Source organism: Ctenopharyngodon idella, chromosome 21, assembly GCF_019924925.1.
Source record: "Ctenopharyngodon idella isolate HZGC_01 chromosome 21, HZGC01, whole genome shotgun sequence".
Classification (NCBI taxonomy): Eukaryota; Metazoa; Chordata; class Actinopteri; order Cypriniformes; family Xenocyprididae; genus Ctenopharyngodon; species Ctenopharyngodon idella.
The window spans coordinates 1,152,501-1,174,243 of NC_067240.1; the positions used below are offsets into that span (position 1 = coordinate 1,152,501).

At 35.1% G+C, this 21,743-nt stretch overlaps 1 protein-coding gene across 8 annotated transcripts in view; it reads right to left on the minus strand.

Annotated features, from left to right (window-relative positions):
* The window catches only part of LOC127503615 (transcription factor 4-like), a 159,391-nt gene that overhangs the window by 54,774 nt on the left and 82,874 nt on the right, over positions 1–21,743 (minus strand). For 7 of the 8 annotated variants that reach the window (XM_051877642.1, XM_051877640.1, XM_051877639.1 and 4 more), the window contains 2 exons: positions 15,610–15,739; positions 15,037–15,086 (listed from right to left, as the gene is read on the minus strand). In XM_051877642.1, coding sequence (XP_051733602.1) covers positions 15,037–15,086; positions 15,610–15,739 — 180 coding nt within the window. Of the gene's footprint in view, positions 1–15,036; positions 15,087–15,609; positions 15,740–17,581; positions 17,755–21,743 lie in introns of those variants that run through there. The other variant, XM_051877644.1, reaches the window with a different exon arrangement.

The following is a 21,743-nucleotide window of genomic DNA, read 5'->3' on the forward strand; positions in this document are numbered from 1 at the left end:
CTGAGAGAGTCGTGGGAAGGTGTAATATCTGGAAAAACTGCTCAGATAATGTAAACAAAATTACCAAGGAATAATTAGTCCAGACAGAAAGAAAAACAGCGGCGATATCTGAAGAAGGTGATCATTACATCTTCAGGGAGCGACGTCTTCATTAAACACACAAAGACAAACACAACGCTCAGCATCTAAACGAATGTTTAGAAAGAGAGAGACAAACAAAATCTCCATCTGAATGTGATTGTGACATTAATTCAGTGCTGCACGAGTTCATTCACACAGTGTCACAGAGAGCGAAAACGTCTCTGAAAGCGTCAAATAAATTCAGCAAATGTTGGTATTTGAGCCGCTCAAACCGAGGGGTCCGAGGGTTTCGTCCAATCGCAGTCTTCTGACGGCTCCGACTAGAGATTCTAACAAACATTAAACACAGTAAGGAGGCAATTATGTATGCATGATTTAATCTGCAACTAATTAATATGCAAATGTATTCATATGTTAGTTACTAAATTAAAAATGCAAAGCAGCCCTTATGGTGATTCTGTGATTTCGGCACAAACAGAACATTTGAAAACGGAAAAAAAAGCACAAAAACAGGAGAAAAGAAACTTCGCCAAGTTGAAGTTCCTCCGTTTAACAGCCTGTTGCTTCTAAAATATGCTTAACACTTGCATTATTTTGTCTTTATGAATGCAAATGTCTAAATGAGCTTCTCAATGTGGATTTTTAATTACGTATCTGCGTTTTGTAAGTCCGTGCAGATGGGCCGCGGCCGTCGCAGCCTCGGGACATCACAGCATCACACGCGCACTCGTTCTCAGGCTCTGGATCTGGTTAAAGGGCCGTTAACATCTGCTACCTGCCCGACATCAGCCTCGGCCTGCGCAAGGCATTATGGGACGCGAGGGGGTAACCGGGTAGTTGGTTGAGCTTTAAAGTAGCAGATGACTCACATGCATTTAACAATTTAATGATGAGATGTAAACAAACTCTCTCTATATGATAATATAAATAAATAATAATATTTGAGTTAAATGTGACAGAAGCTCCGGTCACTGAATGAAAGGCTTCAGAAGATTATGACATAATTACGACAAAGTCGAAATCATAACATAAAGGTGGAAATATGAGATAAAAAGTCATATAGATACAAAATGTCAAAAGTATGACAAGTTGAAATTATGAGTCAAAATCATGACAAAAATTTTAAATTATGAAAAAGTCATAAATATGAAATGTCAAAAGTATAACAAGTTGAAATTCTGACATACTAAGACATAAGTTGAAATTCTGACATAAATTTATAAACTTGTAATCATGACAGTCTAAATTATGAGATAAAAAAATCATAAATACGAAATGTCAAAAGTATGACAAGTTGAAATTATGACATACTAAGACATAAGTTGAAATTTTGACAAATTATAAACTTGTAATCATGACATGAGGCTAAATTATGACATAAAAGTCAAAATTATGACATACTAAGACATAATAAAGGCATAAAAAGTTATAATAAGTAATAATTATGAAGTCAATTATGAGATAAAAAGTCAAAATTATTACATACTGTCATAATTATGAGAAAAAGCCAAAATTATATGATAAAAAGTCAATTATGAAACAAAGAATGTCATGACAAAAAGTCAAAATTATGAGATAGTCAAATATGAAATGTCAAAAGTATGACAAGTCATAATTATGACATACTAAGACGTACGTCAAAATTATGAGTCAAAATCATGACAGTTTAAAATATGAAATAAAAAGTCATAAATATGAAATGTCAAAAGTATGACAAGTTGAAATTATGACATACTAAGACATAAGTTGAAATTTTGACAAATTATAAACTTGTAATCATGACAGAGTATAAATTATGACATAAAAGTCAAAATTATGACATACTGAGACATAATAAAGGCATAAAAAGTTAAAATTGTGACAAAAATAAAATTATGACAAAAAAGTTGAAAATATGAGATAAAAAGTCAAATATGAAATGTCAAAAGTATGACATAAGTCACAATTATGACATACTAAGATATAATTAAGACAAAAAGTTGGAATTTTGACAAAATTATAATAAACTTGTAATCATGACATGAGGCTAAATTATGAGATAAAAAGTCATGAATGTATGACAAGTCAAATTCTGACATAAAAAGTTGAAATTATGAGATCAAATGTTATAGTTATGACCTGAAAACTGATCTGATTCACACTGAGGTTAAGTGGGAGGTTAGCTGAGCTCTAAAGTAGCATATAGCCGATATGCATTTAACGATGAGACGTAAACTAACTGGAACCCAATGCAACAGAAGCTCCAGTCACTGAATGAAAGGCTTCAGAAGACGAGCGTTACGCTCACAGACCTTCCCCCTCTGAGCCGATGCCAGCGGCGCCAGGGATTCTGGGTCGTGGTGAATCAGGGCTCTTTTGGCTCTTGTCTGGCCGTACGTGGGGGGAATGAATTCAGAGTAACACCAAACGACACACTTTGATTGGTGGCACTCTGGTCCTCACCAGCAGCCATGTGTCCTCCCTGTTACACACAGCTCTCTCTCTCTCTCATGAGCCGCTTCACACACTCCAAACATCACCAATGAGATCGCTTATGAGGGTCTCAACTGTTTCTCATACAAAATAAAGAGATGAAACCAGGAACAAAAGGAGACTCAATCTCTATGTATGGAAGACCAACATTATGAGATAAAAAAAAAGCCAAAGTCATGGCATAAAAAGTCAAAATGATGAGAAAAAATTTCAAAGTTAGGACATACTAAGTCAAAATTATGAGAGAAAGCCAGAATTATGAGATAAAAAGTCAATTATTAAAGAAAAGGTCAGGCATGACAAAAATTATGAGAACAAAAGAATTATGAAATAAATTGAAATCATGACATAAAAAGCCAAAATTATTAGAAGCCAATTATGAGATTAAAAAGTCAAAATTATTACATAGAGAGAAAGCCAAAAATATATGATAAAAAGTCAATTATAAAAGAATGTCATAATAAAAAGTCAAAATTATGAGAAAGTCATAATTATGAAAAGTCAATTATGAGATAAAAAGTCAAAATTATCATATACTAAGTCATAATTATGAGAGAAAGCCAAAATTATATGATAAAAAAGTCAATTATGAAAGAAAATGTCATGATAAAAAGTCATAATTATGAAATAGTCATAATTATGAAATAAGTCGAAATATTGACATAAAAAGCCAAAATTCTGAGAAAAAAAATCAAAATGATTAAATAAGTTCAAATTGACAAAAAGTCGAAATCATGACATAAAAAGGTTAAATTATGAGATACTAATTAATAATTATGAGAAGTCAATTATGAGGCAAAAAGTCAAAATTATTACATACTGTCATAATTATGAGAAAAAGCCAAAATTATATGATAGTCAATTATGAAACAAAGAATGTCATGATAAAAAGTCAACAATATGAGATAAAAAGTCATAATTATGAAATAAGTCGAAATCATGACATAAAAAGCCAAAATTATGAGAAAAAAATCAAAATGATTAAATAAGCTGAAATCGACAAAGTCGAAAATATGACAAATAGGTGAAATGATGAGATACTAAGTAATAATTATGAGAAGTCAATTATGAGATAAAAAGTCAAAATTATTACATACTAAGTCATGATTATGAGAAAAGGCCAAAATATGATAAAACGTCAATTATGAAAAAAAGAATGTAAGAAGTTGAAATTATGAGATAAAAAGTCATAATTATGAAATAAGTAGAAATAATGGCTCATTAAAAAAAATCATAATTATAAGATAAAAAGTCTAAATTCATAATTTTCGGAAAATTTTCGGCTTTTTATCTCATAATTATGACTTGGTATCTCTTAATTTAGACTTGTTATGTCATAATTATGATTTACCAAACATGGAAATGGGCTTCAATATACATTTTCTCCTTTCAGAAAACTGTGCAAAAGTCAAAGTTCTCAATTTGAACTCAAACATTTCTCATCAAATCAACTTCTGACTGATTTGTGTCAGTTTTTATCTCTCCTGAGGAATTAAAGACAGAGCGGATACTTAAGTCTCCTGAGCTTCAAAAGAGCAGCATCTGAGCAATAGCATGAGGCCTGTGAGGTCACTTCTACATAAACATTAGTTTCCCAGCATTCATTAGCTGATGCAGCTCCTGTCATGAGGGTGATGGTGCTCATGGGTTTAGCTGATATGAACTGTTTCTCTCTCTCTACAGCTGCGGCCGTCAGCAGTTTTGGCCCCGCTCTCCCCCAGTGCATGCTGGGACACCTGGGGCAGTGTCCTCCTCTACAGCTCCGTGCCCCAGACGATTAAAATAGGACAAAAATGAGACTAACTGCATTATCTGCCTCAAAATACAGACAGAAGAGATCCTACGTACAAAACGTGAGTTTACAGCTGCATCACAGACTAGAATATTCATGCAAAAAGGTAAAAAAAATGTGAATATTCATGCAAATAAAAAATATTAGAAAATTAATGGCAGTAAAAATATGAGAATATTAATGCAAGTAAAACATGTTTAAATATTTATGCAAATTCAAAATTTTAGAATATTAATGCCAGTAAAAAATATGAGAATACAAGTAAAACAATTTGAATATTTATGCAAATAAAAAATACTAGAATATTTATGCAAGAAAGAGAACAATATTCATGTCAAGCAAAAAATGTGAATACTCATGCAAGTAAAACAATATTATATTAATGCAAGTAAAAAAAAGAGTATTAAATATTCACAAAATATTAGAATATTCTATCAGGTAAAAGGATTTCAAAAGAATATTACAGGTTAAATATTATTATTAATTATGCTTTAAAAATACGACAACAAAGATCTTAATCATAATGAGCACTGATGAATCGTTCACAATAGGAACATGAAAGTAAATTTAAATGGTATTTAAGATCACTTTAAAAAGCTGAATTCACAGCAGATATGTGCTGTATATGGACACACACACACACACACACACATCTGTTCCTTCTGAAGCCAAACCCACAGGGTAATAAAATATATTTTAACACGGATAAATCTGCCCAAAATTGACTGATGTTTTAAAAACTGTGTTTTCAGCCAATTAACAAGCACATCATCACCTTAAAATCAATTATGCCATTTCCATGAGCGATATCAACTCTAATTCTGTTCCACATAGAAATAATGTGCTGAAACGGACAGTGATTTGGCAGAGATGTGCGGAGAACATTCCACATCGGTTCTGAAGCTGGAGCTGATCACACACACACACACACACACACACACACACACACACACACACACACACACACACACAGGAAACTGACTTCATTTCCTCTGTGCATTGCTCAATGGAAAACACACAGTCCACTGGACCTGGTTCATATAATTCCCTCCTGGACCTCATCTGAGCTTTAACACACACACACACACACACACACACACACACACACACACAGGTTTACACTTCATCATATTCCATTGGTACAGAAGTGTGTTTATCAGCATATAATGTGGCTCATCCAATCAGAAATGAGAATTGGAATCTCTTGTTTTGTTTTGTTTTTGGTCAGTTTAAGTTTTACTATTTGAAGGTTATATATTATATCTTTTTAACTAAAGGCAAGACGTGATTTGTGTTTCTTTCAAAATAAAAACACAAATCAGAAGACAAACATACAACACGATCAAATCATATGAATTTGATCAGAAACAGTCATATCTGTGATCCACAAACATCAGCTCTCACTGCTGTGGAGTTTGATTCTTTCTGCCAAATATTTCCTGACAGGAATGTTGGGAACGTCTGCACTCCGAGAGAGAGAGAGATTTATCTGAGCCGACGGCTCCAAACAAAAGTTCTCTGTAAACAGCGCGAACAAACAGGGCCGAACGATCAAGACATCAACATGAAATGGCCGCCGCGGAGGTGAAGAGAGAAACAGATGCTGCTCTGGAGGAGAGGACGGAGGGATGAGGAAGAGGAAAAAGTGAGGAAGAGAATGTGGAAAGTATTTGATGGCCATCTAAAGACAGACAGAGGAAAGTCTTATTGCTCAGAGGTTTCTCTTTGTGTCTGTCTCTCTTCTGAAAGTCTCGAGTGTTTCTCATAAACGAGGAATAAATGGAGACTGAATCTGTGTGGAAGCCCGCATGAGAAAAATAAATCCTAGTCAGAATTATGACATAAAAATTATGACAAACAACAATAATTATGACATAAAAAGTCCAAATTATGACAAACAAAACAATTATGATATAAAAAGTCGAAATAATGGCATAAAAGGGTGAAATTATGAAATAAAATGTCAAAATCATGACATATAAAGTTGAAATTATGAGATAAACACATAATTATGACATATAAAGTCCAAATTGACAAAATATGACATATAGCTTAAAATCATGATATAAGTCAATAATATGAGATAAAGTCAAAATTATGAGATAAAAGTCATAATTGTGACATAAAAAGTCATGACATATAAAGTCCAAATTGGCAAAAGCAAATTATGAAATAAGTCAAAATCATGACATAAGTTTATATTATGAGATAAACAGTGATAATTATGATATATCAAGTCCAAACTGACAAAAACAATTATGAAATAAGTCAAAATCATTACATAAAAAGTTGAAATTATGAGATAAACATAACATTATGACCAGATTGACAAAAAACAATTATGACATATACAAGTCAATATTATGAGATAGTCATAATCATGATATATAAAGTCCAAACTGACAAAAAAACAATTATGACATAAGTCGAAATCAAGACAAAAGTCAAAATTATGAGATAAAGACATAATTATGGGATAAACAGTGATAATTAAGATATATTAAGTCCAAATTGACCAAAAAACAAAAAAACAATTATAACATAAGTAGAAATCGAGACAAAAGTCAAAATTATGAGATAAAAGTCATAACTGTGACATAAAAAGTCAATTATGACATATATGTCATAATTGTTTTTGCCAATTTGGAATTTATAAGTCAAAATCATAAGTTGATATTATGAGATAAAGTCATAATTATGAGAGAAACAGTAATAATTATGATATATCAAGTCCAAATTGACAAAAAAAACAATTACGACATAAGTCAAAATCAAGACAAAAGTCAAAAAATCTCATAATTGTAACATAAAAAGCCAATTATGACATAAAAGTCCAAATTGGCAAAAAACAATTGAAATAAGTTGACATAAAATGTCATAATTATTACACATGTTGAAATTTTGACATACTAATTTTTTATGACATCATGACAAATACAACATCATTACAAAAAGTTAAAATCATGAGATAAAAAGATTAAATTCAATTTCTACATGGGAAAAAATCATTCACCATCTCATAGTTATGACTCAGTACCTCATTATTTTGATTTTTTTAATGTCAAAATTATAACTTAACTAAAGCATGATATTTTTATGTGGTGTAAATGGGCTTCAACACACACGTGTCAACAATATCTCAAACTGTCCGAGCTCTTAATATGAACTCAAACACTGCTCACATTTCTGATGAGAAATAAAAACACACAAACGATAACTGACATATAACGTATAATGTTCATGAGTTCATACTGCGATCTCTGACCTTTGCAACTGCAAACTTGTTATGTGATAATCTTGCAAATCTGAGCAGAGTTTAAGAAAGTGAGCGTGTCTCTGTCAGCAGGTGTGTTGATGTGTTACGCTGGAGAAGATCCTCAGCTGAAGATCTCCAGAGAGGAAATCCAGCTGCCCGTGACTGCCGTTAAAATCACCGCACCTCAAAAAACAAACCTCTATTTATAGACGACACACAAGCCTTTCAGAAACACATCGCTGGCCTTCTCCCTCATGAAACCAAGGCATACGGGGACGTGGCTCTGATATGTTCGCGTCCGCATGGGTTTTTGGCAGGACTAGAAGAAATCTGACCGTTTATTTCATACGGAGTCGGACTGGAAGATTTTCCTGAAACGCCGCTGGGCCGCAGCCAGACATTCGCAGCTGTTTCTGTTATTTCTTTTCGCTCGCTTAAAAAAAAACCCCCAAAAAACACACCATGAGATCATTTACAGCTACATTCTCTCTGCGTCTCTTTCCTGGACGGTCTGACAGGTGAATCGGGGCGAGAATACCACTGTTTATTTACACAACCATTGATCTATTTCCCTGATGCACAGCAAACACAGCGACTCCAAAACACACAACAACACACATGTACACTCTTAAAACGATAATCCAGAGGAAAATGATCATTTATTCACCATCAATTTCCTTCCAAATCTATATGACTCTTCTGTGGAGCACAAAAGAAGATGTTGAGCAGAATGTGAACGCTGCTCTTTTCCATACAGTGAATCTGCATGTAAACAGAGGCTTTCGAGCTCCAAAAACAACATCATAACAGCTTTCATTTGACTCATGCACTATATTACAAGTCTGTTCCTCTGAGAAAATTATCACATGACTTCATAAGAGCTGAAATATAGTGAAATATAATATATTTTCCATAAAGTGAAGGTGCATGTGAATGGAGGCTGTTGAGCTGCAAAAATGCAAAAAAGCATCATAACAGTCATTCATTTGACTCATACACAGTATTACAAGTCATCTGAAGTCTGTTCCTCTGAGGTAATGATCACATGACTTCATAAGTCTTGCAATATAGTGAAATATATTTTCTATATAGTATAAGTGGATGTGAATAAAGGCTTTTAAATTGCAAAAATGCACAAAAAAAGCATCATAACATTCGTTCATTTGAGTCAGGTACAATATTACAAGTCATCTGAAGCCCGTTCCTCAGAGAAAATTATCACATGACTTCATAAGACTTGCAATATATTGAAATATAACATATTTCATATAAAGAATATGGATGTGAATGGAGGCATTTAAGCTACAAAAATGATGAAAAACAACAACAACAAAAAACATAACAGTCGTCCAATCGACTCATGCATTCTTATATCACAAGTCTGGTGAAGTCTGTTCCTCAGACGAAATTATCACATGACTTCATAAGACTTGCAATATACTGAAATATATTTTCTATATAGTATAAATGGGTTTAAATGGAGGCATTTGAGCTGCAAAAATGGCAAAAAAGCTTCATAACAATCGTTCATTTGACTCATGCACAATATTACAAGTCATCTGAAGTCTGTTCCTCTGAGAAAATTATCACATGACTTCATAAGAGCTGCAATATAGTGAAATATATTTTCCATATAGTGAAAGTGCATGTGAATGGAGGCATTTGAGCTTCAAAAATGGCAAAAAAAGCATCATAAAAGTCGTTCATTTGACTCATAAACTATATTACAAGTCTGTTCCTCTAAGAAAATGATCACATGACTTCATAAGACTTGCAATATAGTGAAATATATTTTCTATATAGTATAAGTGCATGTGAATGGAAGTATTTGAGCTTCAAAAATGCACAAAAAAAGCATCATAACAGTCGTTCAAGTCATCTGAAGCCTGTTCCTCAGAGAAAATTATCACATGACTTCATAAGACTTGCAATATATTGAAATATAACATTTTTCATATAAAGAATATGGATGTGAATGGAGGCATTTAAGCTACAAAAATGACAAAAAACAACAACAACAAAAAAACATAACAGGCGTCCATTTGACTCATGCATTATTATGTCACAAGTCTGGTGAAGTCTGTTCCTCAGACGAAGTTATCACATGACTTCATAAGAGCTGAAATATAGTGAAATATAATATATTTTCCATATACTAAATATAGATGTGGAGGCATTTGAGCTCCAAAAAAGCATCATAACAGTCGCCCATTTGGCTCAAGTCACATGATAGTTTTGAGTCAAACAGATGACTGTTATGATGCTTTTTTGGAGCTCAACTGCTTCCTTTCATAAGCACTTTCACTATATATAAAATGCATTATATTACTATAAGTCTTCTGAAGCCATATGATAATTCTCTCTGAGGAACAGACCTGGAACAGACCTACTTTTAAGGTCATTTTCGAAGCGAACCGTAAAAGAGCAGCGTTCACATTCTGCTCGACGTCTGCTTTTGTGTTGGGCAGAACAGAGACAGTCAGTGAGTAAATGATGACAGAATGTTCATTTTTGTCTGAATTATTCCTTTACGAGTCTCAAACACTAATTAAACTTGCGAGATCAACGCTGAAATTAGTAATTTCCCCTTTTTAAATTCTTTATGATCATGAAATAGACTTCATCTGTGTCAGTGGAGCATAGCTGCAGGAAACTACCCAACGACACTCGCTTGTTCACTAATATTCCACCAATCTCGCACAGGAAATCAGGCACATGTTCATTAAGATGTAGTCCAAAACGAGACGAGGTTCTGCAAGGGTTCACACAGACACACACACACACACACACACACACACACTCACTCAGGTTCTCACACTCGGGTTCCAACAAAAACGCTGTCGACAGCTGGTGCGGGAGGCTGTTTCTTTCTTTCACTGAGTTTTGGGCCGCGGCCAAAGTCTTACCTCCGTCTGCACGCTGCTCCGTCCGCTACCTGTCACTCAACCCGTCGCCATGGAGACCCACCTGAACCCCCTCCCCTCTCGTTCTCATCGCAGCCTTCATCAAGAGCATCAGAAACAGAAACGCGGATTTCATTCGTGTTTTAGTGGCTGATGTTGTGTTTTTGTGTGTGTGTGTGTGTGTGTGTGTCCAGTGACACTACAGGGGATCTACATTTTTGGATGTGAACAGCAAAAATCACATAAAATCTGACAGTTTTTATTACGATTTTTATGGTGAATCAGAAATGTGTCCAGGCCATATTTAATCTCAAAAACAATAATGACAGCATTATTAATTTATGGTTATTTAAATTAATTAAACAAATCACTGCAGTGCAGAAAAAAAACATTTAATTGTCATGAACATAAATTCATAAAATCATTTTCTTATTTATTTTCTTCTAACTTTGGTGTAAACCATGACATGTGAATGATTCACCCTCATCATGTGTGAAAAATAAATTAGGACTCAATTTGTAGATTAGTAGAAATGTTCTTCCTTGACGATTATTGCCTAAAACAACAGCAAATATAAAAGTTGAAATGTTGATTATGTTCAACACTGGAGTTCTTATTTTAATATGACAACAAATGATGACATCACAGTAAATTATAACATGAAATTAGTTTGATAATGTTATGATGAACATGCTTGAAGAGACAAACTCGCAGCAGCTGAATGAAGTTGAGGCGTTTCTATTGTCTGTGGATGTCACAAGAGCAGCATAAACTGCCGTATTAAAACACAGACGGACCATTCGTCGTTCTGAAACAACAACATCTCCACAAACACTTGAATATTCCCGCATAACACTCGACATGCACAAGTGAGCCGCTCCGTCCAGCACAAATCAACACACACACGGTCACATGACAAAGAGATGCGAGAGATGCCAATGCTTTGATATAATAGCCACACAACAAACTTCTGCATTGCATTCACAGTAAATTTTGTCAAATGAGACCTAATATTTAGCATATTTAACATGACGGGAATTTACAGCGAAACCTGAAGCATATGGGCCCTAAACACACACACACACACACACACACACACACACACACACAGGCTCGCCGCAGTGCCGCTCGCTGCCTGAAGGGGGAGGAAAAGCTCAGGAAATGAAGCCGTGCGGCAGAGATCACGTCCCAGCTGAGCATTCTGCTAGACCAAACTTAATTTAATTAAAGCTGTATACTTTAAACAATCTGATGAGCGCAGACGAGCAGAAACACGAGAACGTTCTGGATCTGATGTAAAAACTCTTGCATCTGAGCAGAGGAACTACAATGACAAACACACAAACATGTAGAAAAACATCAAAAAGGTTGAGTATTATACATGAGGTCATTTTGTGTTGCTGTTGTTCTGGTTTCTCCTTCAGCACGTTTATTCTCTAATAATTCTGTCTCTTACTGAACAAACGGAGACAAAAACACACAGAATGAACGGAGAAACACACACCCTATAAATCCAGCTCTACATGAGCACAGATTCAGAGCACTGACATTGACACAGAACACATGAATTCAGAAATATCTCAAATATAATGTGACACACACCACAGAACTGCTTCATCACACAATATTATCTCTGCTGTCCACATCTACCAACATCTGAAACATGTAATATAATGCAAATATTTTAATATTTACTAAACTTAAAGTAAAATTTAGTAAAATTTACTAAACTTAAAGTACAAATATTAAATGTTTTTGTGCCAAATCACTTTTCTATATACAAAAACATTTTTTAGAAAAGAAACACAATTTTGTAAAAAAAAAAAATTTTTTTTTAAATTATAAATTAATTTCTGTTTTAAATAAATAATTTATGCTACTTAAAATAGTAAACAGAAATTCCACTGACTGCTGAGAAAATGTAAAAAAAAAAATCTCAAATGTTTGTCAACAAAATCAGTATAAAGCATATCATATACCATATAATAATTATTTATTATGTAAAGTTAATAATAATAATTAATTGTAGATAATAATGATAATGAGTATAGTATTATTATATTTACACATTTTAAATATTACAATTTATTTACAACAACAACAATTAATTGTAAACAACAATAATTATGATAAGTATAGTAGTTAAGTATAGTATTTTTATTATATTTACAAATTTTAAATATGTAATAGTTTATAAAATTACAATTTATTATTTACAATAACAACAGCAAATTAATAACAATAATAATTAGTTGTAAATAATAATAATGATGATAATAATAAGTATAGTATAGTATTATTTTATTATATTTACACATTTTAAATGTGTAATATTTTGTAAAATTATAATTTATTATGTAAAGCAACAACAAAAACATAATAATTGTATATAATAACAATAATGATAAGTACAGTAGTTAAGTATAGTATTATTTTCATTATATTAACATTTTAAATATGTAAGTTTGCAAAATTACAATTATTTATAATAACAATAACAATAATAATATTGATAAATACACTAAATTAATTGATCTCTAAAACTCTGATGTCAACAAATTCTCTCTCTCACACACACACACTCATACACACACACCATCACTTTTATTCACACTCTCTCTCTCACACACACACACAATTTCTCTCTCTCACATACACACACACTCTTTCACACACACACACACACACACACACACACTTCTAAAGATATTTGCATCCAGACCAACTCAAACAGTAGCTCTGTTGCAGCACGTGTGTGTGTGTGTGTGTGTGTGTGTGTGTGTGTGTGTCGTATGTGGCATTAATGAGTCACATGAGGGTGAAAGTGTTTCCAGTGTCAGAGCCCCTCTCCTCCAGAAACACCTGCGATCAGACGCGTCAGATAACTCGTACATGTGTTCGCGATCACCTTCACAACACAAGCCGCTTTAAAAGCGTCCCATCAGGACTCCATTATTCCATCTCTTCTCCTGTCTCGCCTCTTAAAGACCCGCAGCACAATACAGTCAGGGCGTCCCGCGGGGCGTCAGCTCCGCCACGTACATTCCACCGTCATTAGCGGCGCATTAAACGAGCCGTCCGCCGCACCGGCCTCACGCCACACACAACACACACGAGAGCGGCTTTACAGCCGGAGCGTCCACTGACCCGGAAGACTTCTACAGGAAACACTTTAGAATCAGGTTCCATTAGTTAAATACACTGAAAAATAATTGATCAATCTTAGTTGCATTATTAAAATCAAAAGTTGCATCATTTAATGAACTAACAATGAACAGCGTTTTTATTTCTATTAATAAAGATGAATAAATACCGTACTGTTAATGCATTAACCAACATGAACTAAAGGAAGCTTATTGTAAAGTGTTTCCCAGCAGCTTTGTGTGAATGACAGAAACAGTAATTAACAGATTAGACAACGAACATATCAGTTTGTCAGTGTTGAGATCAGGTGTAGATTAGTAGAAATATGTACTCTAAAAAATGCTGGGTTAAAAATAACCCAAGTTGGGTTGAAAATGGACAAACCCAGCGATTGGGGTGTTTTAACCCAGAGATTGGGTTGTTTTAACCCAGCAAATGGGCTGTTTTGACCAGTGAATGGGCTGTTTTAACCCAACAATTGAGTTTTTTTGACCCAGCGATTGGGTTGTTTTGACCCAGCGAATGGGCTGTTTTGACCCAGCGAATGGGTTGTTTTAACCCAGCGAATGGGCTGTTTTGACCCAGCGAATGGGCTGTTTTGACCAGTGAATGGGCTGTTTTAACCCAACAATTGAGTTTTTTTGACCCAGCGAATGGGCTGTTTTGACCCAGCGAATGGGTTGTTTTAACCCAGCGAATGGGCTGTTTTGACCCAGCGAATGGGCTGTTTTGACCCAGCAATTGGGTTGTTTTAACCCAGCAATTGGGTTGTTTTGACCCAGCGATTGGGCTGTTTTAGCCCAGCAGTTGGGTTAAATGTTTGACCAACCTGCTGGGTAGTTTTATTTAACCCAACTATTGTTTTCCTTAAAATGAACCTAAAAAATGTTGGAAATTAACATTTATTAATATGTGTAATATATGAACATTTATTAGTAAGTTTAATGAATAATAATTAAACTATAAACATTTATTAAATTGCTTATTAATAAATGTTCACCTTTTGATTATTATTGTTGCCTCTAGTAATTATGTGTCTGATTTTTAATTTCCAACATATTTTGGGTTCATTTTAATCCAGCCATACAGTCATTTTTAAACAATAGTTGGGTTAAATAAAACTGCCCAGTATGTTGGTCAAACATTTAACCCAACCACTGGGTCAAAACAACCCAATCGCTGTCCATTTTCAACACAACTTGGGTTGTTTTTAACCCAGCATATTTAAAGTGTGTGAATTTGTCGATATTCTGACACTTTAAACCACAAACAATAGGAGTTAAAACAGATTTAAGACTGCAATTCTTATTATTTTAATGTAATAACATGATTCAGTGCTGAGCTCAGGTGAGTTTCATCGCAGGTTAAAAACAAAACACTGGACTTACTGATGAGGGCAATCCAGGAGGAACTTTCCGAACCTTCTTCGTCTGGACCTCTAGAAAAACAAGGAAAATCAATCGTTAATGTGAAGCTTTGATAAATGCAGTATTCCTGTAGCTCAAACGGTAGATCACAACGCTAGCAATGCCAAGGTCACGGGTTCAATTCCCAGGGAATGCATGAACTAATCAAAAGTATACTCTGAATGCAACATCTGCCAAATGCACAAGTGTAAATGATTCACAAAACAAAAGCCTGAAAACAGCGCGTGACAGACAGTCGGTGTGTGTGTTTCTGACAGAAATAAACGCGGGTTTGTTTCGCCCTGAAGGTTGACACACAAGGTTGGCACCTCAAGGCCCGAGGTTTGATTTTTTTGTGGAAAACACAAATAAAAGTCTTTTAATGCACAAAAATGAAAATCAATAATCACTACGAGCCCCTTTTGACAGAGGAGATTAAAAAATAACAAATGAAAAATCAGTGTTCTTGAAGATCCTGACATTGCAAAACAAATGCAAGGGCTTTAACAATGAAGCGATGTTTGATGGTGATGATGGTGATGATGAAGGACTCACCCATGGAGTCGCTGTGCATGGCTCGCCGCCGCGGGTTTCCTGCGTAATGCTGGTAATACTGAGAGCCCAGTTTGGTGGGCGACACCGTCTCCGGACTGACCATCCCCACTTCACCTCCCATGAGACTCGACTGGACAAAAACACAAGACCGAGACGTTACAAACACTCAATCACGCTAAAACACACACGACTGAATTAACAAAGACAACACACATTCCTGAAGTTAAACACAAGCAGAGAAACACAGCGGCAGCATTGACATCACAGCAAAAGATGTCTTTTATGTTTGTCAAAGAAACACACACAATACAGTGAAATTCTGAAGCCGTACAACAACAACAAATATCTGCAAAAAATACATTTTGAACCACAGAAAAAAGAAAGAAAGAATAAATTGTGTTGATTATTTGGACACAGTTTCATCTGTGAAACATCTTCAGAATAAAACGTCTGTGATGAACCGATGACTTCATCAAAAAAACATAATTAAAGCCACAATTTCAGCAAAAAATGACGGATGCTTAAAATGTAAATTTTGTGCTGAAAAAGTGGTAAAATATTGTATTAAAGCACACATTTATTTTTTTTTAAAAAAGGTAAAAAAGGCCTTTAATTAGGATTATAAAAGTTGTGACACTTAAAAGACATTTTACCTTTATAATTAAAGCCACAATTTCATCAAAAAACAACAGATGCTTGATAAAATGCTAATTTTGTGTTGAAAAAGTGATGCAATGTTGTATTAAATCACACAATGTTTTTAAAAAGTCAAAACAGCCTTTAATTAGGATTATAAAAGTTTAAAAGACATTTTGACCTTCATAATTAAAGCCACAATTTTAACAAAAAAAAAAAAAAGAGAGAAATATACAAACTCATGCTTGAAATGTCAATTTTGTGCTAAAAAATGATGCAATGTTGTATTAAAGCAAACGTTTTTTTTTAAAAGCATTTAATTAGCATTATAAAGGTTGTGAAATTTCAAAAACATTTTTATCTTCATAATTAATGCCACAATTTCATCATAAAAATGACAGAAATATACAAACAGATGCTTGAAATGTCAGTTTTGTGCTGAAAATGCTGAAATGTATTAAAACACAATGTTTTTTTTAAAAAAGCCTTTAATATCGGATTATTACAGTTCAAAGACAATTTGATCTTCATAATTAAAGCCACAATTTCATCAAAAATGAAAAAAAAAAATACAAACAGATGCTTGAAATGTCAATTTTGTGCTGAAAATGTGATACAGTGTTGTATTAAAGCACACAATTTAACTTAAAAAGGCCTTAAATTAGGATTATAAAAGTTTTGACGTTTAAAAGACAATTTGACCTACATGAAGGCACAATTTCATTAAAAAATACTGGAATATACAACAGAAATATACAAACTCATGCTTGAAATGTCAATTTTGTGTTAAAATATGATGAAATGTTGTATTACAGCACAATATTTTAAAAAAAAAAAAGATTTTAAAAAGCCTTTAATTAGGATTATAAAAGTTCAAAAACATTTTGATCTTAATAATTAAAGCCACAATTTTATCAAAAAATGACAAAAATATACAAACAGATGCCTGAAATGTCAATTTTGTGCTGAAAATGTGATAAAGTGTTGTATTAAAGCACACAATGTTTTTAAAGAGTAAAAAAAAATGCCTTTAATTAGGATTATAACAGTTGTGATGTTTAAAAGACAAACTGACCCTTCGTAATTAAAGCCACAATTTCATCAAAAAAAGACAGAAATACACAAACAGATGCTTTAAATGTCAATTTTGTGCTAAAAAAGTGATACAATGTTGCACAATGTTTAAAAAAAAACTTAAAAAGGCCTTTAATTAGGATTATAAAAGTTGTGGTTTAAAAGACAATTTGACCTTCATAATTAAAGCCACAAGAAGTTCAGACAGCAAGTGTGTGTGTGTGTGTGTGTCACAGCGAAGCTCCGAAGCGATCAAACTTACCCAGCACAAACTCTTCCCATCATTACACTGTTCTCAGTTAACACTGTTCTGCTAATCAAGCCGAGTTAACGAGCGCTCGCTCACCCGCTCAAGAAGAGAACGGTAGCTGAACGGGTGGACATTTGTCCCTGTCAGGAGCGTGTTCGGAAGTCTGATCAGGGAAAGAGCGCGAGCCCCGGGTGCGAGACGTAACGTAAACTTCCTCCCTAACTTTTTTAGGGACACTCGGGGGGGAACGTCCCGGGCCGGGGCTCATTAGAGGACGTGATAAAGTAGGGAGAATGTTTGCGCTGAGCTGAATTCAAATGACGGCAGCTCTCACAACAGACTTAGCGATGCTTGACTAGAGCCGCATTCACATGCAAAACAACCTAAATAGGCCAATTACGTGGCGGCCCCTGGTCGCAGGCTTCCCCGCGGAGGAGAGCGGGGTCTGCCGCCTTTCACAGGCTAAAACAAAAGAGTCCTTGTCTTAAATAAGTCGCCCCCTCTCACAGTTAAGGAGGCTTTTTTTGCAAGGGGGGGACACTAAAACAAAAGTGTCTCATTTTCTACGGGACGGACGGTTTCTCCCAAGTGCGCCGTTGCCCGGCAACTACGGGCGGAGAAAAAAGGCCCAGCGCTCCCGTGGTGCCCGGCCCGGCGCGTTCCGCATGCCGAGTCTCATGCCCAGTTTCGGAGCCGGCTGGCACGGGTACCCAGCTGGCATCCAGAGGAAATATTAACAAAGATAAATGACACACACCTGAAGACGCCCGTGAAGGATTACCGGGCCGCGTTAATAACAGCAGGCGCATGCTTGCATGGCCACCAAATGATGATTGCGAGAAACGGAGAAGACATTAACGTAATTGGAAAAGTGCAACAAACAAAAATACGGGACAGAAAGTGAGAGAGAGAAATACAGAAGTGCCACTGAGATCTCTGTAATATCTCAAATGTTACCAGAGTGAGATTAAAAAAAGATTAAACAGAAGAGAAAAAGAACCCTGTAACCCTACAGAAGATGTAATCGCTTTCATCTTTTTCATTTGATGCGGAATATCTGTTACTAGTATCTGATTTTGCAGATACTTTGTTTCTGAATGTAAAAATGTTGATACGATGTAACAATGTATTTGCTCTGGCTCTTGTTTTAAATGGTTTTGTTCCGTTGTTGCCATGGCGGTTGGTCGTTGTGGTGTTTTCCCTGCCCCGCCTCTCCTCCACAGCGATTGGTCGGATGGGTAAAAAGTGACAGTGATGAGTGCTGCGTTTCAATGGGAGCGCCGCGTTTGTAAAACGCCAGGAGCGTAACGAGGCGTCTATTTCACGCTGAAACGCTCGCCGCTTTTTACCGGTCACCGAGAGTTGAAGAATGTTCAACTTTGGGTAAAATGCAGCACTCATCACTGTCACTTTGTACCCAGCCGTCCAATCACAGTGGAGGAGGGGCAGGACAAATACCACACCGACCAACCAACAGACAACACACATAATAATAGAACAAAATCACTTAAAACAAGAGCAAAGAGCCAGAGCAAATACTTTACATTATATCGACATTTTTATATAGAAACAGTACAGAAACAAACTCTCCGTGAAATGAGATGCTACTAACACTTTCGCGGATATTCCGTATCAGCGAAGAGTCTCAACTGAAATAAACTCTGCGGGAAAAAAAAACATCAAGCGCTCAGCGCAAAACAGACGCTCAGCCCCTCGTTTCTTGTGTTAATTTAATTAAAGAAAACTATGATAAATAATGTTCGTCGACTACCTTTTTTCCCGTGACTAAGACAAGACGATGTCGAGACGACATTAAACGTTAACTGTGACTATATCAACATGCAATATCATTGACGAAAAAAGACGAGACTAAAATGTAGTTTTACCAAAATCTCTCTTTATTTTTGTTGAAAAAAACAAACAAAAAACATTACAGACGGCTCTACAAACCTCTACTATGAGCTTAAATTCTTGCGGTTGCCAGATGTCAAGAGTTTAAATCCCCCATTCAGAGGTATTCTGCTTAAATGAAAGTGTCATTTAGTCAGTCTGTTTCTTTACAAGTCACTTGTGCAGTTTGTGTGACTAAATCTGCCATCAAACCTTCAGCGATGTAATGAATCCAAACATGTAATAACTGTAATAAATCCAAACATGAATCTCGACTATATTGTTTGTGATTGTGGTCGCTGAATAAATGCACTTACACAACATCTGTGTGACAATACAGTCTTTTTTGCTGTTGTTTTAATAGAAAAACATGTTTGTAATTTTGAATTATTGGTATTACTATTAGGAATTTTACTATTTAAATTTTTGAGTTTCTTGTTTTACCAGTTTTCATAATGTAGACAGAGAGTGTGTCAATTTATATGATAAATAGCCTATAATAAATCATAAAAGTAGATGAGGTCAAATAAACCATGTGCTTATAAGTGAAAGTGCAATAATAATAAAATATATTTCTCAAATGACAACAATCATTTAAATTATAATTTTGAGCAAAATAATCATTATTACCGGTTTAGCCATTATGCAGCATTACAAAAAAGTTTTCACTGACTATAACGAGACTAAAATGCCCAGATTAAACTAAACAAAAACAAAACAAGTTTGACTAAATATGATAAAAACTAAAAAGTACATTTGACATAGGACTAAAACTAAGACAAAATTTAAAAAATAGCTGGCAAAATTTACACTACTCGTCAAGCTGGCGTTTTTAAATACACAGCGCTCCCATTAAAAACAATTGAGAAAATATGCTATGCATGAATTTAAACATTTCTCATCATTCATTTTTAATCATTATGTACAGACAAAATATCCTTAGAGGACAAAAAAAAAAAAAAAAAATCACAAATGAGATCAAATATCTCAAATGTGTCTCCCAGAATGCAATGCAAATAAGAGATTAAACAGAGATTACGTGTGTATTGTTTGAAAAAAATCCATCTCCCATAGAGATCTCAACAATGTCTCACACTAAGCTCATATTTGCAATCAAACGTCTTAATATACATTTCAAAATTAAATTGTGTAAAGATAAAATATCTATCTTTAAACAAAAAGAAAGAAACATCACAAATGCGATCTCTTTAATATCTCGAATGTTTCTTCTGGACAGCAATAAGATTACATGGAGATTAAACAGAATCTCCAGAAAAAGACTGGACAGACTGGTCAGATTTGCTCAATACGAACTCAATACGAAGTCATTTCTCATCAGACGATCTGAGTTCATTTCACAGCTCTAGACTCGTTCTGGAGGACATTTGAGTCTGTTTTAATTCTCCTAATGAACTTCTTAACACTTCAGTCTCTTGAGAGAAACATCTGAGCAACAAAACTTTCTGGGGGAAAAACAGAAGAAGAACGAGACAGAAAAAAGCAGTGAGATGGATGTTGGGCGAGTGAAAGAAGGAGTGCAGAGGGAAGCAGGGAGGCTAAAAAGAGCAGGAGGCCTGAAACAGATGAATGAGGACCCCCGTGAGCACTCCATCTCCTCGGGTCGGTCCATGCTAAATGGCCCGCGGTCTGCGGGTCTGGCGGACCCACAGGGGGCCCGTTCCCCTCGGACCCGCGGCCCTCTGACGCCCATGAGATTTGCCCGTGACGGGCCACCGTAGACGCGGCCCACCCCGCCTTAAAACTACAGCCAAACTCAGAGAACATCAGAAATCCACTGCAACCGAGAGAGATCAAACCTCCAGCTAATGAGTACAGACAGCAGAGCCACAGGAGAAACCACTGAGAGAGACGGACGTCATCATCATCATCGACTGACTTACATCACATGATCTGTGTCTGTTCAAAATAGCACACTACTCTACAACGAAGCACAATGTGAGAGAGTACAGCTAAAAATGATCTCTCATGTCATTCAAAAGCTGCATGACTTTCTTTCTTTTGCAGAACATGTGCACAAAAAAAGATATTATTAAGAAAGAAATGTTCATCTTTTTTCATATAATGAAAGTCAATGGGGTCCAAAACAACACTGAGACACTATTTTTATTATATATTCTTTCAGGTTCAGTAAATGATGACAGAACCATTCAGCAAATCAAGGGATCGAAATAGTAAATCGTGTGCACGATTTAGCAAATCGCGGGAACGAAATAGTAAAACATCCGTACAATTTAGCAAATTGAGGGAACGAAATAGTAAAACG